The sequence below is a fragment of the Erythrolamprus reginae genome, chromosome 5 (genome assembly GCF_031021105.1).
Source record: "Erythrolamprus reginae isolate rEryReg1 chromosome 5, rEryReg1.hap1, whole genome shotgun sequence".
Lineage (NCBI taxonomy): Eukaryota > Metazoa > Chordata > Lepidosauria > Squamata > Dipsadidae > Erythrolamprus > Erythrolamprus reginae.
In genome coordinates this window covers 17,320,815-17,338,314 of record NC_091954.1, presented here as the reverse complement: position 1 = coordinate 17,338,314, position 17,500 = coordinate 17,320,815, and the positions used below count along the sequence as shown (strand labels likewise).

General features: G+C 37.6%; 1 protein-coding gene across 4 annotated transcripts in view; it reads left to right on the top strand.

Annotated features, from left to right (window-relative positions):
- CTNNA3 (catenin alpha 3) overlaps positions 1-17,500 on the top strand; it is a 1,220,185-nt gene that overhangs the window by 605,025 nt on the left and 597,660 nt on the right. For all 4 annotated transcript variants that reach the window (XM_070752167.1, XM_070752166.1, XM_070752168.1 and 1 more), the window contains exon 9: positions 9,877-10,029. In XM_070752167.1, coding sequence (XP_070608268.1) covers positions 9,877-10,029 — 153 coding nt within the window. The remainder of the gene's footprint in view (positions 1-9,876; positions 10,030-17,500) is intronic.

Sequence of the window (17,500 nt, the reverse complement as noted above, 5' to 3'; positions counted from 1 at the left end):
ACGAGATAATCTATGTAACTCTCACTGGTGGATTAACTTGCTGAGTTAACATTCCAGCAGCTTTGATACAAAACAGTCTGTATTGGTTGCCGATCAGTTTCCAGTCACAATTCAAAGTGTTGGTTATGACCTATAAAGCCCTTCATGGCATCGGACCAGAATATCTCCAGGACCGCCTTCTGCCGCACGAATCCCAGCGACCGGTTAGGTCCCACAGAGTTGGCCTTCTCTGGGTCCCGTCAACTAAACAATATCATTTTGCGGGACCCAGGGGAAGAGCCTTCTCTGTGGTGGCCCTGGCCCTCTGGAACCAACTCCCCCCAGAGATCAGAATTGCCCCCACCCTCCTTGCCTTTCGTAAACTTCTTAAAACCCACCTCTGCCGTCAGGCATGGGGGAATTGAAATATCTTCCCCAGGCCTAAATAATTTATGTATGGTGTGTTGTGTGCATGTTTTTTAAATTATGGGTTTTTAACTTCGTATTATTAGATTTGTATTGTACATTGTTTCTATCACTGCTGTGAGCCACCCCGAGTCTACGGAGAGGGGCGGCATACAAATTAAATAAATAAATAAATAAATAAATAAATAAATACATACATACATACATACATACATACATACATACATACATACAACGCCCAAATACCAAAACTTTTTATTCTCGGGAACTAAGTAAACAGGGAACTGTTTGATTGTGTTAGGATATGATTGTGTTAGGATATTTGAGCTGGCCTGGAATCAAATAGTGATTTGCCTAATATTTAGCATCTGTGAGTACATGTTCCTATATATGGATGGAGAATCTCAACTATTAATCTTAACAGAGTGGTCAATGCTAGGAATATATTACCTGACTCTAGTTTCTTCCCCAAATCCCCCCAAAATTTAGATGTCTACCGTTGACCTCACCCCGTTCCTAAGAGTTTGTAAGACGTGCAGACGCGCATCAGTGTAACTACCATCCCTGTACAGTGGTACCTCGAGATACGAGTTTAATTCGTTCCGGACCTGGGCTCTTAAGTCGAGCAGCTCTTATCTCGAACGACTTTTCCCCATAGGAATTAATGTAAATAATTTTAATTGGTTCCAGCCCTCAAAAAACTCACAAAGTTAGTCTAAATTATGCAGAAAGACATGTTTTTAATGAAGAAATGTACATGTACATATAAATGAATAATGAAGTTTCTTTCACTTAACTTGTAAACTTTCTTAAACTTTTAAATTTACATATGTTCAACTTCTCTGCCACCCAATCCTGTAGGACAGAGGTCCCCAACCCTTTTTGCACCAGGGACCGGCTTTAAGCGATCAAGAGAGGAATGGGTGAATGAATGGACAGAGGGTGGGAAGGAAGGAAGGAAAGAGGGAAGGGACAGGAACAGAGGAAGGAAGCAAGGAAACTTATGAAAGGGGAGAGTAAGAGAGGAATGAGTGAAGGGAGGGAGGGAGGGAAGGAGGTGGGAAGGAGAAAGAAAAGAAGAAATAGAGGAAGGGAAGGTAAAAGAGAGAAAGAAAAAGAGCAAGAAAGAAAGAAAGAAAGAAAGAAAGAAAGAAAGAAAGAAAGGGGGAAGGGACAGGAACAGAGGAAGGAAGCAAGGAAACTTATGAAAGGGGAGAGTAAGAGAGGAATGAGTGAAGGGAGGGAGGGAGGGAAGAAGGTGGGAAGGAGAAAGAAAAGAAGAAATAGAGGAAGGGAAGGTAAAAGAGAGAAAGAAAAAGAGCAAGAAAGAAAGCTGCAAGCACCCCCCCCCCCCGAGCACCCCAGGCCGGCTGCAACCTTTTAAAACACGCGCACCGCTTCGCAGCTGTCTCCTGAAGCCGAACGCGGAAGTTAGCGTTTGGCTTCAGGAGACAGCTCCTTGGCGCTTGTATCTCGAATTTGGGCTTGTAAGTAGAACAAAAATATCTCTCCCCTCCCAGCTCTTATCTCGAGTTGCTCTTAAGTAGAGCAGCTCTTATGTCGGGGTTCCACTGTACTGATGTCCCCATGTATTCATAAAATATAACGTACTCATAATCATGCTTGTACATCTTACATATTCACAATCATGTTTATATTTTATCTGTAATCATATTAAAAGCATGACAAAATAAATAAATAAATAAAATGTTAGCTTTGAACAAAATTCCCTGCCAAAATTGCTGCATAACTCTTATTATTTATTTATTTATTTATTTATTTATTTATTTGTTTGTTTGTTTGTTTGTTTGTTTATTTATTTAATTTTAATTTTAATTTTTTAATTTATTTATTCATTTGTCCAATACACAAATACATAGGAAGAAAAATAGACATGTAGTAATATATATAAGGGTAAAGTGAACTTTGAGGAGAGGATATATGAAAGAAAGAAAATATATATGATAAGTGAGAGAAAGGAAAGACAATTGGACAGGGGACGAAAGGCACACCAGTGCACTTATGTACGCCCCTTGCTGGCCTCTTGGGAACCTGGAGAGGTCAATCGTGGAGAGTCTAAGGGAGAAATGTTGGGGGTTAGGGGTTGACACAATTGAGTCCGGCAATGAGGTCCACACTTCGATAACTCGATTGTTGAAATCATATTTTTTACAGTCAAGTTTGGAGTGGTTCGTATTAAGTTTGAATCTGTTGCGTGAACTTGTGTTGTTGCGGTTGAAGCTGAAGTAGTCATTGACCGGTAGGATGTTGCAGCATATGGTCTTGTGGGCAATACTCAAATCGTGTTTTAGGCGCCGTAGTCCTAGGTCTGCCCTATCTCTAATAAGTGTTCCCATTTATGTGTGTCCATGGGAGATCATAATGAGTGGAATGGTGAATTCATATGTGTATGTGTATAAGCAGCATGTGGTGGTTTGTCAAGTGAGGTTCCTGCATCTTTGCTGGCATTTTTCTGGGCAGCCTCTGGAGGGAAATTGGTGGCAGTCTGATTACTGGCTCCATCATTTTATTTAAAGAGAAATCTCCTTGGCATCTTTTTTTCACAGGAAGCTAATGGCTCTGTCTTATGCTTCTGAAGGTGACAGAGAGGACAGGATGGGTGTCAAGCTAAATTCCATTTTCAAGATGAGATTAAAGATTTCAAAGTAGATTTAAGTGCTGTATTGTGTAGATGAAGATTTGGCAAACCCGTTGAGAACAGAAGGCAAAAAAGAAAAAAGGAAATGTCTTTTTTTTTTTAAGGTTATCTCCTCTGGCATAAACATACATACTGACATAAACACAATGCAAATAGAACAAATTAGCACTAATGATATAAAAATACAAAAGAGGTGTGCCTGTCTGTTCCGGATCTTCATCTATCCCAGCGACCGGTTAGGTCCCACAGAGTGGGCCTTCTCCGGGTCCCGTCAACAAAACAATGTCGTTTGGTGGGGCCCAGGGGAAGAGCCTTCTCTGTGGTGGCCCCGGCCCTCTGGAACCAACTCCCCCCAGAGATTAGAATTGCCCCCACCCTCCTTGCCTTTTGTAAACTCCTTAAAACCCACCTCTGTCGTCAAGCGTGGGGGAACTGAGACATCTCCCCCTGCCTATGTAGTCCTAGTGCATGATATGACTATATGTATGTTTTTTATATTGGGGTTCCTTGCTTTTAGATTTTTAAATGTATAATTGTTATCTTAGATTTTAATTATTAGATTTGTCAATATATATTGTTTTTGTCACTGTTGTGAGCCGCCCCGAGTCTGCGGAGAGGGGCGGCATACAAATCTAAATAATAGTAATAATAATAATAATAATAATAATAATAATAATAATAATAATAATAATAATAATAATCTCCACATCTCTATAGATGGCCATTCCCTTCTTACTTCCCTGATTTTCTTCTCGGGATTAAGGTGAATTTATTACCTAATAGGAGATTTCTTACCTGGAGAGATGTTATTTAACCAAGATGGGAAGCAACATGGGAATTATTTTTTTTTAAGTTTAGGAAAGTTTTTTGCCTCCAGAAAAGTCTTGGGAAGAAAAGTCTCACATGCGAACAAATACGGGCCCTGATTTCTCATTACAGTAACAAATCTGAATCCGTCAACCAATTTTTAATCCTGGCATATGAGAGAAAGAAAATTTTGGAATGTACAGAATCAGATGACAATAGAATTAAACCAGAATATTTTCAAGTTTGGAATTTATTTTATAATCTGTTGGAAAGGAAGAACAGAAATAAAAAAGATGCTGTATAAATGTATATTGATATTTAATTTTAAAAATGACTATAGGACTCTATAAGTTTGGATATATTTACTAATAGATTTGTAGAGAAAAACTGTAAAGAAATACAGTTTCTAAGATATATATATATATATATATATATATATATATATATATATATATATATATATATATGACATATATATGACATATATATGACATATATATGACATATATATGACATATATATGACATATATGACATATATATATATATATATATATATATATATATATATATATATATATATGTAGATTGTTCTGAGTTCGGGTTTTGCCCTGTGTAATATTTTGCATGTTTATGCAACGTTTCGGTGAAATCACATTCACCATCATCAGGCTGAAGTTTCCAAGCTTCGTGCTGTTGTAAAATGGAATTTCACGAAGCTTGGAAACTTCAGCCTGATGATGGTGAATGTGATTTCACCGAAACGTCGCATAAACATGCAAAATATTACACAGGGCAAAACCTGAACTCAGAACAATCTACATACATATACCCGTGAAAATTTACGAAAACAAATATATATATATATATATATATATATATATATATATATATATATATATATATATATATATATGTAGATTGTTCTGAGTTCGGGTTTTGCCCTGTGTAATGTTTTGCATGTCTATGCGACGTTTCGGCGAAATCACATTCACCATCTTCAGGCTGTAGTTCCAATCTTTGTGTTGTTTTAAATGGAATGTTTGCAACTGACATTTCTTCCTAGTATGTAGTGTGGGGGTGGAGATTTGCTTTGAATGTAGCAAATAGATTGGGTGACCACGTTTCAGTGATCTGATTGGTTGGTGTAATCATAGTTATTAGAAGGAATGATATGGAGATTTTTTTGGTGTTTTGTTTAAGGCTAATTTCCAAATATAAAATTCTAAAATCATAATTATTAGAACGATTGACATGCTGATTATTATGAAGTGTTTATTTTGTTTAAGGCTGGTTTCCAAATCTCTGGCAGGTGGGAGGTATCATCTCTTTTATTTAGACAAAGGGGTCTTCTCTCAATTTCGATAGCTTCTAGAGAAATTCTTCTATATAAATTCTCTGTTTTGTGGAGTAATTTAGTTTTTTCAAAGTCAATTTCGTGCCCTGTTTTTTTAATGTGCTGGACAAGGGAGGAGGTCTTTTCTTGTTTTTTGACTGCATTCACATGTTCTGCTATGCGTTGGCTCACTCTTCGGTTAGTTTGTCCAATGTATGTGGCTGCACATGTTTTGCAAGGGATTTCATAGATTCCTTGGTATTCCAATTGGATTTTATCTTTGGGGCTCCTTAGGATATTAGATATTTTTTGGTTAGTGCAAAATGAGGTTTTGATGTTATGTTTGTGCAGAATTTTACTAATTTTATCCGTGGTGCCTTTGATGTAAGGAAGGATGGTGGTGCCATTGTCCTGTTCTTGATCTTGTTTTTTGGGGGGTGTCTCTTTATTGATTAGGTTTGTTATTGTTTTCTCTTTGAATCCATTAGAAATTAGTACATCTTTGAGTTTGTTCAATTCAGTTTTTAAGTGCTCATGGTCAGCTAAGCGTTTGGTTCTGGTGATGAGAGTTTTGGCCACTGAGGTGATTTGTGCGGGGTGGTGGTGTGAGTGTGCATTTAGATAACGGTTGGTATGGGTTTTCTTTTGGTAGATAGTATGTCCTAGGCTGCCATTGGGTTTTTTATAGACCAGTACATCTAGAAAGGGAAGTTGATCATTGATTTCTGTTTCCATAGTAAACTGTATTTTGGGGTGTAGGCTGTTGAGATGTGTGAGGAAATTGTCTAGTTTTTCTTTACCATGTGGCCAAATTACAAAGGTATCATCAACATATCTCAGCCAAAGTTTGGGTTTGTATTTGGCTTGCTCTAAAGCATTATTTTTGAAATATTCCATATAGAGGTTGGCTATGACAGGTGATAGAGGTGATCCCATGGGGGCTCCCTCTATCTGTTTATATCTTTGTTCATTATAGATGAAGTATGTATTGGTCAGGCAGTGGTTGGTAAGGTCTAGGATATATTTGGGGGGTTTGTGTTTGTCCTGGATAGCTGTCAAGGCTTCTTTAATAGGTATTTGTGTGAACAGGGACACGACATCGAAACTTACTGCCTGACCAATACATACTTCATCTATAATGAACAAAGATATAAACAGATAGAGGGAGCTCCCATGGGATCACCTCTATCACCTGTCATAGCCAACCTCTATATGGAATATTTCGAAAATAATGCTTTAGAGCAAGCCAAATACAAACCCAAACTTTGGCTGAGATATGTTGATGATACCTTTGTAATTTGGCCACATGGTAAAGAAAAACTAGACAATTTCCTCACACATCTCAACAGCCTACACCCCAAAATACAGTTTACTATGGAAACAGAAATCAATGATCAACTTCCCTTTCTAGATGTACTGGTCTATAAAAAACCCAATGGCAGCCTAGGACATACTATCTACCAAAAGAAAACCCATACCAACCGTTATCTAAATGCACACTCACACCACCACCCCGCACAAATCACCTCAGTGGCCAAAACTCTCATCACCAGAACCAAACGCTTAGCTGACCATGAGCACTTAAAAACTGAATTGAACAAACTCAAAGATGTACTAATTTCTAATGGATTCAAAGAGAAAACAATAACAAACCTAATCAATAAAGAGACACCCCCCAAAAAACAAGATCAAGAACAGGACAATGGCACCACCATCCTTCCTTACATCAAAGGCACCACGGATAAAATTAGTAAAATTCTGCACAAACATAACATCAAAACCTCATTTTGCACTAACCAAAAAATATCTAATATCCTAAGGAGCCCCAAAGATAAAATCCAATTGGAATACCAAGGAATCTATGAAATCCCTTGCAAAACATGTGCAGCCACATACATTGGACAAACTAACCGAAGAGTGAGCCAACGCATAGCAGAACATGTGAATGCAGTCAAAAAACAAGAAAAGACCTCCTCCCTTGTCCAGCACATTAAAAAAACAGGGCACGAAATTGACTTTGAAAAAACTAAATTACTCCACAAAACAGAGAATTTATATAGAAGAATTTCTCTAGAAGCTATCGAAATTGAGAGAAGACCCCTTTGTCTAAATAAAAGAGATGATACCTCCCGCCTGCCAGAGATTTGGAAACCAGCCTTAAACAAAATAAACACTTCATAATAATCAGCATGTCAATCCTTCTAATAATTATGATTTTAGAATTTTATATTTGGAAATCAGCCTTAAACAAAACACCAAAAAAATCTCCATATCATTCCTTCTAATAACTATGATTACACCAACCAATCAGATCACTGAAACGTGGTCACCCAATCTATTTGCTACATTCAAAGCAAATCTCCACCCCCACACTACATACTAGGAAGAAATGTCAGTTGCAAACATTCCATTTAAAACAACACAAAGATTGGAACTACAGCCTGAAGATGGTGAATGTGATTTCGCCGAAACGTCGCATAGACATGCAAAACATTACACAGGGCAAAACCCGAACTCAGAACAATCTACATACATATACCCGTGAAAATTTACGAAAACAAATATATATATATATATATATATATATATATATATATATATATATATATGTAGATTGTTCTGAGTTCGGGTTTTGCCCTGTGTAATGTTTTGCATGTCTATATATATATATATATATATATATATATATATATATATATATATGTCACATGTTTAAGCTGAATTTGAAAATTAAGGGAGACTAGGATAGATCTATTTCGGCCTTATTTTGGCCTCATCAGCTAGCCATACCCACTGGGACTTGAACCTGCAACCTTTGCCTTGTAAGGCAGAGAATTATCCTCTAGGCTACAGTATCCAATCCCTTCAGCTCTGTACCAGGGAAGGGTTACATACATACATATATATATATATATATATATGTTAAATGTTTATAGCTGGAATTTTAAAATTAAGGGAGACCAGGATAGATCTATATATATATATTGTAGGATTTGGAAATTTCTGGCGATGTTTCGACGAGGTCCCACTCGTCATCTTCAGGCTGGTGTTTTTCTCCTTGTCCTAGGGTGAACACAGCGAGACCTGAGCTGCCTTCCTTCTATAAATACTGGTGGCTGGGTGTGGTTTGATGGCTCAGCAATTGCCTGCTGTGTAGAAACTTCCTGGTGAGTCAGTGGGGTAACACCTGGGGTCATTGATGTAGCTGAGGTATGCTGATTAGTTAATGGTTGTGGATTAGGCATGATATCCTGTATCCTAATCCACAACCATTAACTAATCAGCATAACTCAGCTACATCAACGACCCCAGGTGTTACCCCACTCACTCACCAGGAAGTTTCTACACAGCAGGCAATTGCTGAGACATCAAACTACACCCAGCCACCAGTACCTTGTCGAAACGTCACCAGAAATTTCTAAATCCTACACGGGAAGAAACCCAAATATACCAAGACCGTCATGCCTGTACCCGTGAAAATCTAAGAAATGGATAATAACTATTTAAGAAGAAACTTGAAATAAACTACTTTATTTTCCATCTGATAATGGAGTTGACTCTCTGGGAGAGGATATAGACATAAACACTCTAGAAAATGTCCAGAGATATTTTACCAGAAGAGCCCTCCACTCCTCCACTTGCAACAGAATACCCTACACAATTCTAGGTTTAGAAAGCTTAGAACTACGTTGCCTTAAACACGATCTAAGCATAGCCCATAAAATCATCTGCTACAACATTCTTCCTGTCGATGACTACTACAACTTCAACCACAACAACACACGAGCACACAACAGATGCAAACTTAAAGTAAACCGCTCTAAACTCGACTGCAGGAAATAGGACTTTAGTAATCAAGTAGTTGATGCATGGAACTCACTACCAGACTCTGTAGTATCATCACCTAAGCCCCAAAACTTTACCCTTAGACTATCCACTGTTGACCTCTCCCGATTCCTAAGAGGTCAGTAAAGGGTGTGCATAAGTGCCTTCCATCCACTGTCCTAATGTTTCCCTTTTACTAGTATCATGTATATAAATATTGTTATATCTTTGTATGCCACCAATACATAAAAAAATAAATAAATAAAAATAAATACATTTAAAATAAATAAATAATAAATAAATAAATAAATAAATAAATTGAAAAAACTATGCAGGTAATCTTCAATTTCTAACAGTTTGTTTAGTGACTACTTGAAGTTACAATGGCATTGGAAAAAGTGATTTATGATCAGTTTTCATACTTATGACCATTGGGGGCATCCACATGTTCACACGATCAAAATTCAGCCACTCATATTTATGACAGTTTCAATATCCTGAGATAATGTGATCCCGTTTTGTGACTGTCTGACAAGCAAAGTCAATGCGGAAGCCAGATTTACTTAACAACCATGCTACTAAAGTAACAAACTGCAGTGATTACATTCAGCAACCGTGGTAACAAAGGTTGTAAGATGGAGCAATGTACTTACTTACTATCTGTATGACTTGGGTTGTAGATTGGTCCTCCCTCACCTAAAACCATTTAACAATAATTTGTTCCGTAGTGTTAAAGGTTGTAGTCATTTGTACATTTTGGATTGCACTTCGCTGAAAATGCTAAAGTACCCTATGTAAAGATAGTTTTTATTGATAATGGGTTTGATTTTTTTTTCTTTTGGCAGCTTCGCAAAGCAATAATTGATCATATCTCTGACTCCTTCATGGACACCACTGTGCCTCTCCTAGTGCTCACTGAAGCCGCTAAAAACGGGCATGAAAAAGAAATCAAAGAATATGCTGCAATATTTTCAGAGCATGCACAGAGACTTATGGAGGTGAGGCTGATAGAAATGCCCTATAATATACAACATACAATGAGTGAGGGATTATATTTGTTTTTTCTTAGCAGGATTTATTGGTTTATGTGTTTTGGTATCAACTGATTTCAATTCACCGAGACGTTGTTATAGTTCTTGCTTTAGCATTCTACAATTTTTATTGTTGCTCTCATTTGAACCATATACTGTAGTTAAGTTGTCATTATGAATTATTTACTATCTATACCCATACTTATATCTATAAACCATTAACTCTAGGTAATGTGGGAAAATAAATAAATACAGTGGTACCTCATGATACGAACCCCTCGCCATACGAACAACCCGAGATACGAACCAGGGGTTCGGATATTTTTTGCCTCTTTTTACAAATGTTTTCCGTCTTATGAACCCGCCCCCGCCGCCCGGCTGTCGATTTTTGAAACAGCCGGGGGCGTTCTCGGCATCCTCCTGAACCCGAACGCCAAACCTGAACTTCCGGGTTCGGCGTTCGGGAGGTCGCCGAGAAGCCCCCCGGCTGTTTCAAAAGGTGACAGCTGGGCAGCAGGGCTTCTCGGTGGCCACCCGAACCCGAACTTTTGCCGAACTTCCGGGTTCGGCATTGGGAGAATGCTGAGAAGCGCCCGGCTGTTTCAATTGAAACAGCTGGGCGGCGGCGTTTTTTTGCATTTTTTTCCCCGTTGCACGCATTAATTCATTTTTCATTCTTTCCAATGGGAAACAATGTTTCGCCTTAAGAACTTTTCGCCTTACGAACCTACCCCGGGAACCAATTAGGTTCGTAAGACGAGGTATTACTGTACAAGCCACAAATATAGGCAGGCCGAAACTGAAAGTAGAACTCCCATGAAAAATAATTAGGCAAAATGATTTGTCAAAAATAATTTTGTCTTAATTAAATTCAAATTAATTCCAGTTAATTTATTGTCTGATCCTCAACAGTCTATTCCATTCAACGCTGGTCAAAAGAAAGAACTGTTAAACTTTTCCTTACACCTCACCAGGAAGTTTTGTTACCGTGGCGGCCAAAACATTACATTCTTTGCTACAGAAAGCACTTCTGAGCAATTAGGAGACATGATCGTTCCTTTTCCCATTCAACTTTGAACTTCAGAAACTGATTTGCATGTAGGGAATAATTTATGGCTGGATGGAAAATATTCCAAATTATATAATTTCATGTAAGGAATACATCTGATTTTGCTTAGGGAATGCAAATGTCAAATTACATTGGAAAGAACATTGCAATACTATTTTACTTTAATATTAATTATTGTCTATAGTTTTTCTGTTGTTAGCATAATCAGTATGTTACATTTATTTAAGGAGTTGAAGAGTATGATGTCAGGAAGTGATATTTTTATGTTTGTGTTCACCTGTGCGTGAAGAAAAATAATTCAAATAATCTTGATTTTTATTCAAAAAATTACTTTTCTTCTAGTATTTATCAGCTCTTTAATAGCATCCATGCTTTCTTTACTGCACAAGCTGTTTTATGTTAATTATCTTTTCAAGGATACGATATCATGGTATCTGAGCAATTTTGGAATATGTAACACTGCATTAAACAGAGAAAGAAAAGGAATTATTAAGTTGACTTAAAATAAATGACATTATTATAGAGATGATGCCTATGCATGTAAATGAAGAATTTCGTGATTTGAAACATGGTTCATAATCATTAAATACTTTCTGGTTATGAAGGGAAAATGTGCAAACAGGGTGTTCTTTTTTGGTTTTATTTCTCCTAAAAATGGTTCCTCAGGGATAGTAGGTTAGGAATTCTTACCAATAGAAAAGAATATAGTGCAATTCTTATCACTTCCTTGTAGGATTGAATTTTGGTGGTTGGTCCAAACTAAGGAGGATATTAGAATAGTTTATATCATGGCATTTTTATTTATTTATTTATTTATTTATTTATTTTGTCCAATACATAATACACATTGAAGAGAAAGATATGTAATAATATAAGTAAAGAATAGAAGAAAAGATATAAAAGTATAGGTGAACATATTTGAAAGGAAGAAAAGATAAATGAGATAAGGAGAGACAATTGGACAGGGGACGGAAGGCACACTGGTGCACTTATGCACGCCCCTTACTGACCTCTAAGGAACCTGGAGAGGTCAATCGTGGATAAGATCTTGTGGGCAATACTTAGATCGTGTTTTAGGCGACGTAGTTCTAAGCTTTCTAGACCTAGGATTGATAGTCTGCGTTCGTAGGGTATTCTGTTTTGAGTGGAGGAGTGAAGGGCTCTTCTGGTGAAGTATCTTTGGACATTTTCAAGGGTGTTGATGTCCGAGATGTGGTATGGGTTCCAGACAGATGAACTGTATTCAAGGATGGGTCTGGCAAAAGTTTTGTAGGCTCTGGTGAGTAGCGTGAGATTGCCAGAGCAGAAGCTGCGTAGGATCAGGTTAACAACTCTAGAAGCCTTTTTGGCGATATTGTTGCAGTGGGCTTTGGCACTTAGATCATTTGATATTAGTATTCCAAGGTCATTTAATGAGTGGGGGTTAGCTGTGAGATTTTATTTATTCAGTTTATATATGAGGTTCGGATTCTTTTTGCCAATGTGGAGGGTAGAACAGTTGCTGGTTAATATTTGAAGTTGCTAGACCAATGTGAGACAAAGTCGAGGTCTTTTTGGAGAGTAGATGTGTTGTCCGTGGTGTTGAAAAGTTTTACATCTAAGAGCTTTTGCCAACTTAGCAAAAGCACATTTTAAGATGTGTGGATGTCAGCTCCCAAAGTCTGGGCAACTCTAGGAATTGAACTCCTTGCATCTTAAAATTACCAAATTTGAAAAATCCTGATTTACTTAGATTATATTTTAATGGGGCTATCATTCTTGGATTGCAGTATTTGGAATGGCCACTAGGAGGCAGGAAATAGTCTTTTGAAAATGTCTTTGTTGCCATGTCCTGGCTGCCTAGTTTTCTGCAGTCATAATTTTGATGGTATGTGTTTTAATGATGAAATTTTCAGTGACAGTCTGGTTGAATTATAAGGCTGCAGAGGCTGCCAATCTGCCACTTGAAATAGCATGAGTTATTTTTTTAAAACACATAAATGTGTTACCCTTGCCCTCATCATATTCAAAATGAGGCTTTTAAAGTTTGGGGAATTGCTCAAAATTGATGCATTGCTTCAGACTTTGAATTTGTTAATGTGTGTGCTGGTCTTCAGCCTAAGTTTGTTAATTTCATTATTTAAAAAAATAATGGGAGTCAAGTATGGAAATGCTTTATTAAACTGTAAGCAAAGTGATCTAATCCAACCCCCAACACTTCTCCCTTAGACTCTCCACGATTGACCTCTCCAGGTTCCTAAGAGGCCAGTAAGGGGCGTATATAAGTGCACTGATGTGCCTATTGTCCCCTGTCCAATTATCTTTCCTTATCTCATATGTCATATATATTCTCTCCTTATCTATATCTATATATCTATATCTATATCTCTATATATTCTCTCCTTATCTCTTATATCATATATACTCTCTCCCTCCCATCTACTTCTCTTCTTTTTACTTTCTATCGTCATATATATTACTTAATGTCTATTCTCTTCCATATGTATTGTATATTGGACAAATAAATAAATATGGATGAAAACAAGAATAGACCAACCAGACCTACCAAATGAAAGGTTGTGTAACAAACTAAGATAGAGGGCAAGTATAAGATACATAAATCTGGGCTGAATAGAGAATGAGATCTCATTTATATTTAGGAATTCTGCACGACTCCATTTGTGTTCTAGTGTTGTGTTGTGAGTAAAGAAAAAAGAAATAAATTTCTTCTCCTTGTGAGAAATACAAATGAAAGGAAAAAATCATGAAAAATTAGGTTTATTTTATTTTATTTATTTATTTATTGGATTTATATGCCGCCCCTCTACGCAGACTCGGGGCGGCTAACAACAGTAATAAAACAGCATATAATAATAATCCAATACTAAAAACAATTAAAAACCCATTATTATAAAAACCAAACACACATACACATATACCACGCATAAAATTGTAGAGGCCTAGGGGAAAGAGTATCTCAATTCCCCCATGCCTGGCGGCAGAGGTGGGTTTTAAGCAGCTTACAAAAGGCAAGGAGGGTGGGGGCAATTCTAATCTCTGGGGGGAGTTGGTTCCAGAGGGCCGTGGCCACCACAGAAAAGGCTCTTCCCCTGGAAGAGCTAACTGGTCGCTGGTATTCGTGCAGCAGAAGGCGGTCCCTGAGATAATCCGGTACTAATGGTAACCTTTGTAAACCCTCGTCCATAGAGTCCTGAAAGAGCCAAAACAGCTTTTGATAAGAAGTCCTGAAACATTTGATTTTAGTGTTTTCAGTTCAAGTACAACTGTACGCATTGTACAAAAGTCTTTAATTGAATTTGAGCACAAAAACAATGAAACGCTCTGTACGTTTGAAAAGTTGGTTTAAATTATGCACCCTAAAAATGAACTTTACTTCAAGACCATGTGAATAAAAATAGTATTAGAAACATTATAAACTTCAACCAAACATAAACAACTGTATCCCACATTTTGTTTGAAATTTTTAAAAATTGTTCTTCTTTTCTTCTTTTTGATGAAAATACTTTTTCATGTATTTACATTTTCTTTGGTGGGTTATAAATAGGTAGCTAGAATTTTAGCAAAAATTGCCACCCACTCTTTTTGCATAACTACATTTTCTGCTTTCTGTTTTAGCACACATTTATTTGTTAATTTTATCAATTTATTTGTTCTTTTTAATCTTTTATTTCTCTTTTACTGCTTCAACTGCAATTACAAAGACACTATAACTGTTGCTACTACAATTACTGACTTATCTAATGCTGTTGCATACATCATAAAATTGTAAATAATACTCATTTGCATTTATTGGACATAGATGCTTACTATTATGTTTTTTTTAATGAAACACCCTTCTGCAACTTTTCCATAATGGGTAGAATATTGGCAAATGCACTGTGAATACAGTTGTCCTCTTTCATGATTAGTAAATATTATTCAGGATCTATGGGAAGAAAAAAAATAAAGGCATTGGGAACATCATAACTGGTGTAAAGTCCAACCTCTCCCCTTATTCAAGAAAGTAAAGACTCAAAACTAGAGAGGGGGTTGTGGCCAAACACCATGGCAAAACTGGGTTCCTTGTGCTCTCCGGGGGATTCCGATACCCACACCACTTGGGAGACCTGATTCAGTCAGAACCAGGTTGGAACCACCCTGGAAGGGTGGTGAAGAAGGGAGACAGCATCAGGTTTTCTGGGAGGGGTGGCACTGTTTCGTCTTATGAACTTTTCGCCTTACGAACCTACCTCCGGAACCAATTAAGTTCGTAAGACGAGGTATTACTGTACAACCTTTTTACAAGTCAATTAAGAGAAATATGCAAAACGTACAACACAATAATAATGGGGTACTTTAACTACCCCGACATCAACTAAAAAAATAACTCAGCACCAAGCGAAAAGTCAAATAGATTCTAAACCAGCCTTGCAGATAACTTTGTAGCCAAAAAAGTGGAAGCAGGAACTAGAGGGACTGCAACAGTAGACCTTATACTTACAAACAGGGAAGAAATGATAGAGAGAATTGAAGTAGAAGGGATGTTAGGAGAGAGTGTCCACATCATCCTAAAATTCAATATAATGCAATCACTAACTCCTGGGCCCAACATCGCTAAAGTCCCAGACTTCAATAAACTCAGAGACAACCTGGGAAAGATCCGCTGGAAGGAAATCCTAAAGGGTAAATCCACACAAGAAGCTTGAAAGACCTTAAAAACACAATCATAGATGCCCAACACAATACAATCCCTATGAAAAAAAACCCAGGAAAACTAAAAAGAAACCAGCATGGCTAAACAAAGACCTCGCAGACAGTCTAAATGAAAAAAAGTCAAATATAAAAAATGGAAAGAAGGACACATAACCAAGGCAGAATTTCAACAAACAGCCAGAATCTGCAAACAAAAAATAAGAACAGCAAAGGCCCAACATGAACAATACCGTGCAATGAAAGTCAATGACAACAAAAAAAGTTTCTTCCAGCACACAAACAACAAAAAGAAATTCAAGAAAATGGTTGCCACACTAGAAAGTGAAGAGGGTAAAGAAATCACAGACAACAGAGACAAAGCACAGCTGTTCAATGCCTATTTCACATCAGTTTTCAAACAAAAAGAAACCACCAACCAACTAACCTACAATACAGCTGCCAAAAACAGCTTTGGAACCAAACTCAATACAAATAAAAACACAGTAAGGGACCACTTGTGGGAACTCAATGAAATTGCCAGAACCAGACGGACTACACCCAAGAATTCCAAAAGAACTGGCAGACACCATCGTGGAAACACTACTCCTTATCTATCAAAAATCCTGAAACACAGGAGAACTACCAGAAGATTGGAAATGAGCTAACGTCCTCCCCATCTATAAAAAAGGGGGGGGAAACCAGATCCATGCAACTACAGACCAATCAGTCTGACTTCTATACCTGGAAAAATACTGGAAAAAATAATCAAAAAACAGCTTTGCCACTACCTAGAAACAAACAAGATAATAACTAACAGCCAACCTGGCTTTGTCAGGAACAAATCATGTCAAACCAATCTCATATCATTTTTCAACACCGTGACCAAATCAATAGACCAGCATAATGCAGTAGACCTGGACTTTAGTAAAGCTTTCGATAAAGTTGATCACAACCTCCTACTCCATAAACTAGAAAAAACAGGATACATTACAGCACATGTAGATGGATAAAACTTTGGGTGACCAACCGCACCCAACGAGTTGTCCTCAACGGCTCCAAGTCCACATGGAGGGAGGGAGGCAGCTGGGTACCACAGGGTTCTGTACTGGGCCCAGAGGTCTTCAACATTTTCATTAATGATCTAGACCAGAGAATAGAGGTGGAGCTAATTAAATTTGCAGATGACATCAAGCTGGCGGGGGTAGCCAACACTCCAGAGGATAGGCTCAAAATACAGAAAGGTCTCAATAGATTAACACTGTGAGCCCAAACTAACAAAATGATGTTCAACGTCGAGAAAAGCAAAGTCCTACACCTAAAGACACACATACAAACTGGAGAAGCCACACTTAGCAGTAATAACTGTGAAAGAGATCTCGGAGTCTTGGTGGATAACCAACCAAATATGAGGCAACAATGTGCAGCAGCAGCTAAAAAAGCCAAAACAATCTAAGCTGCATCAACAGAGGGATATACTCCAAGACTAGGGAAGTACTAATACCAATGTATAATGCTGTAGTCAGACCACACCTACATTCGGGTCTGGTCATAGAAACACTGGAAAGGGTACAGAAGAGAGCAACCAAAATGATAAAGGGACTAGTAACCAAGACATTTGAAGAGAGGTTGCTGAAACTGAGCATGGATAGTCTAGCGAAAAGAAGGACCAGGCGGGACATGATAGCAGTATTTAATTAA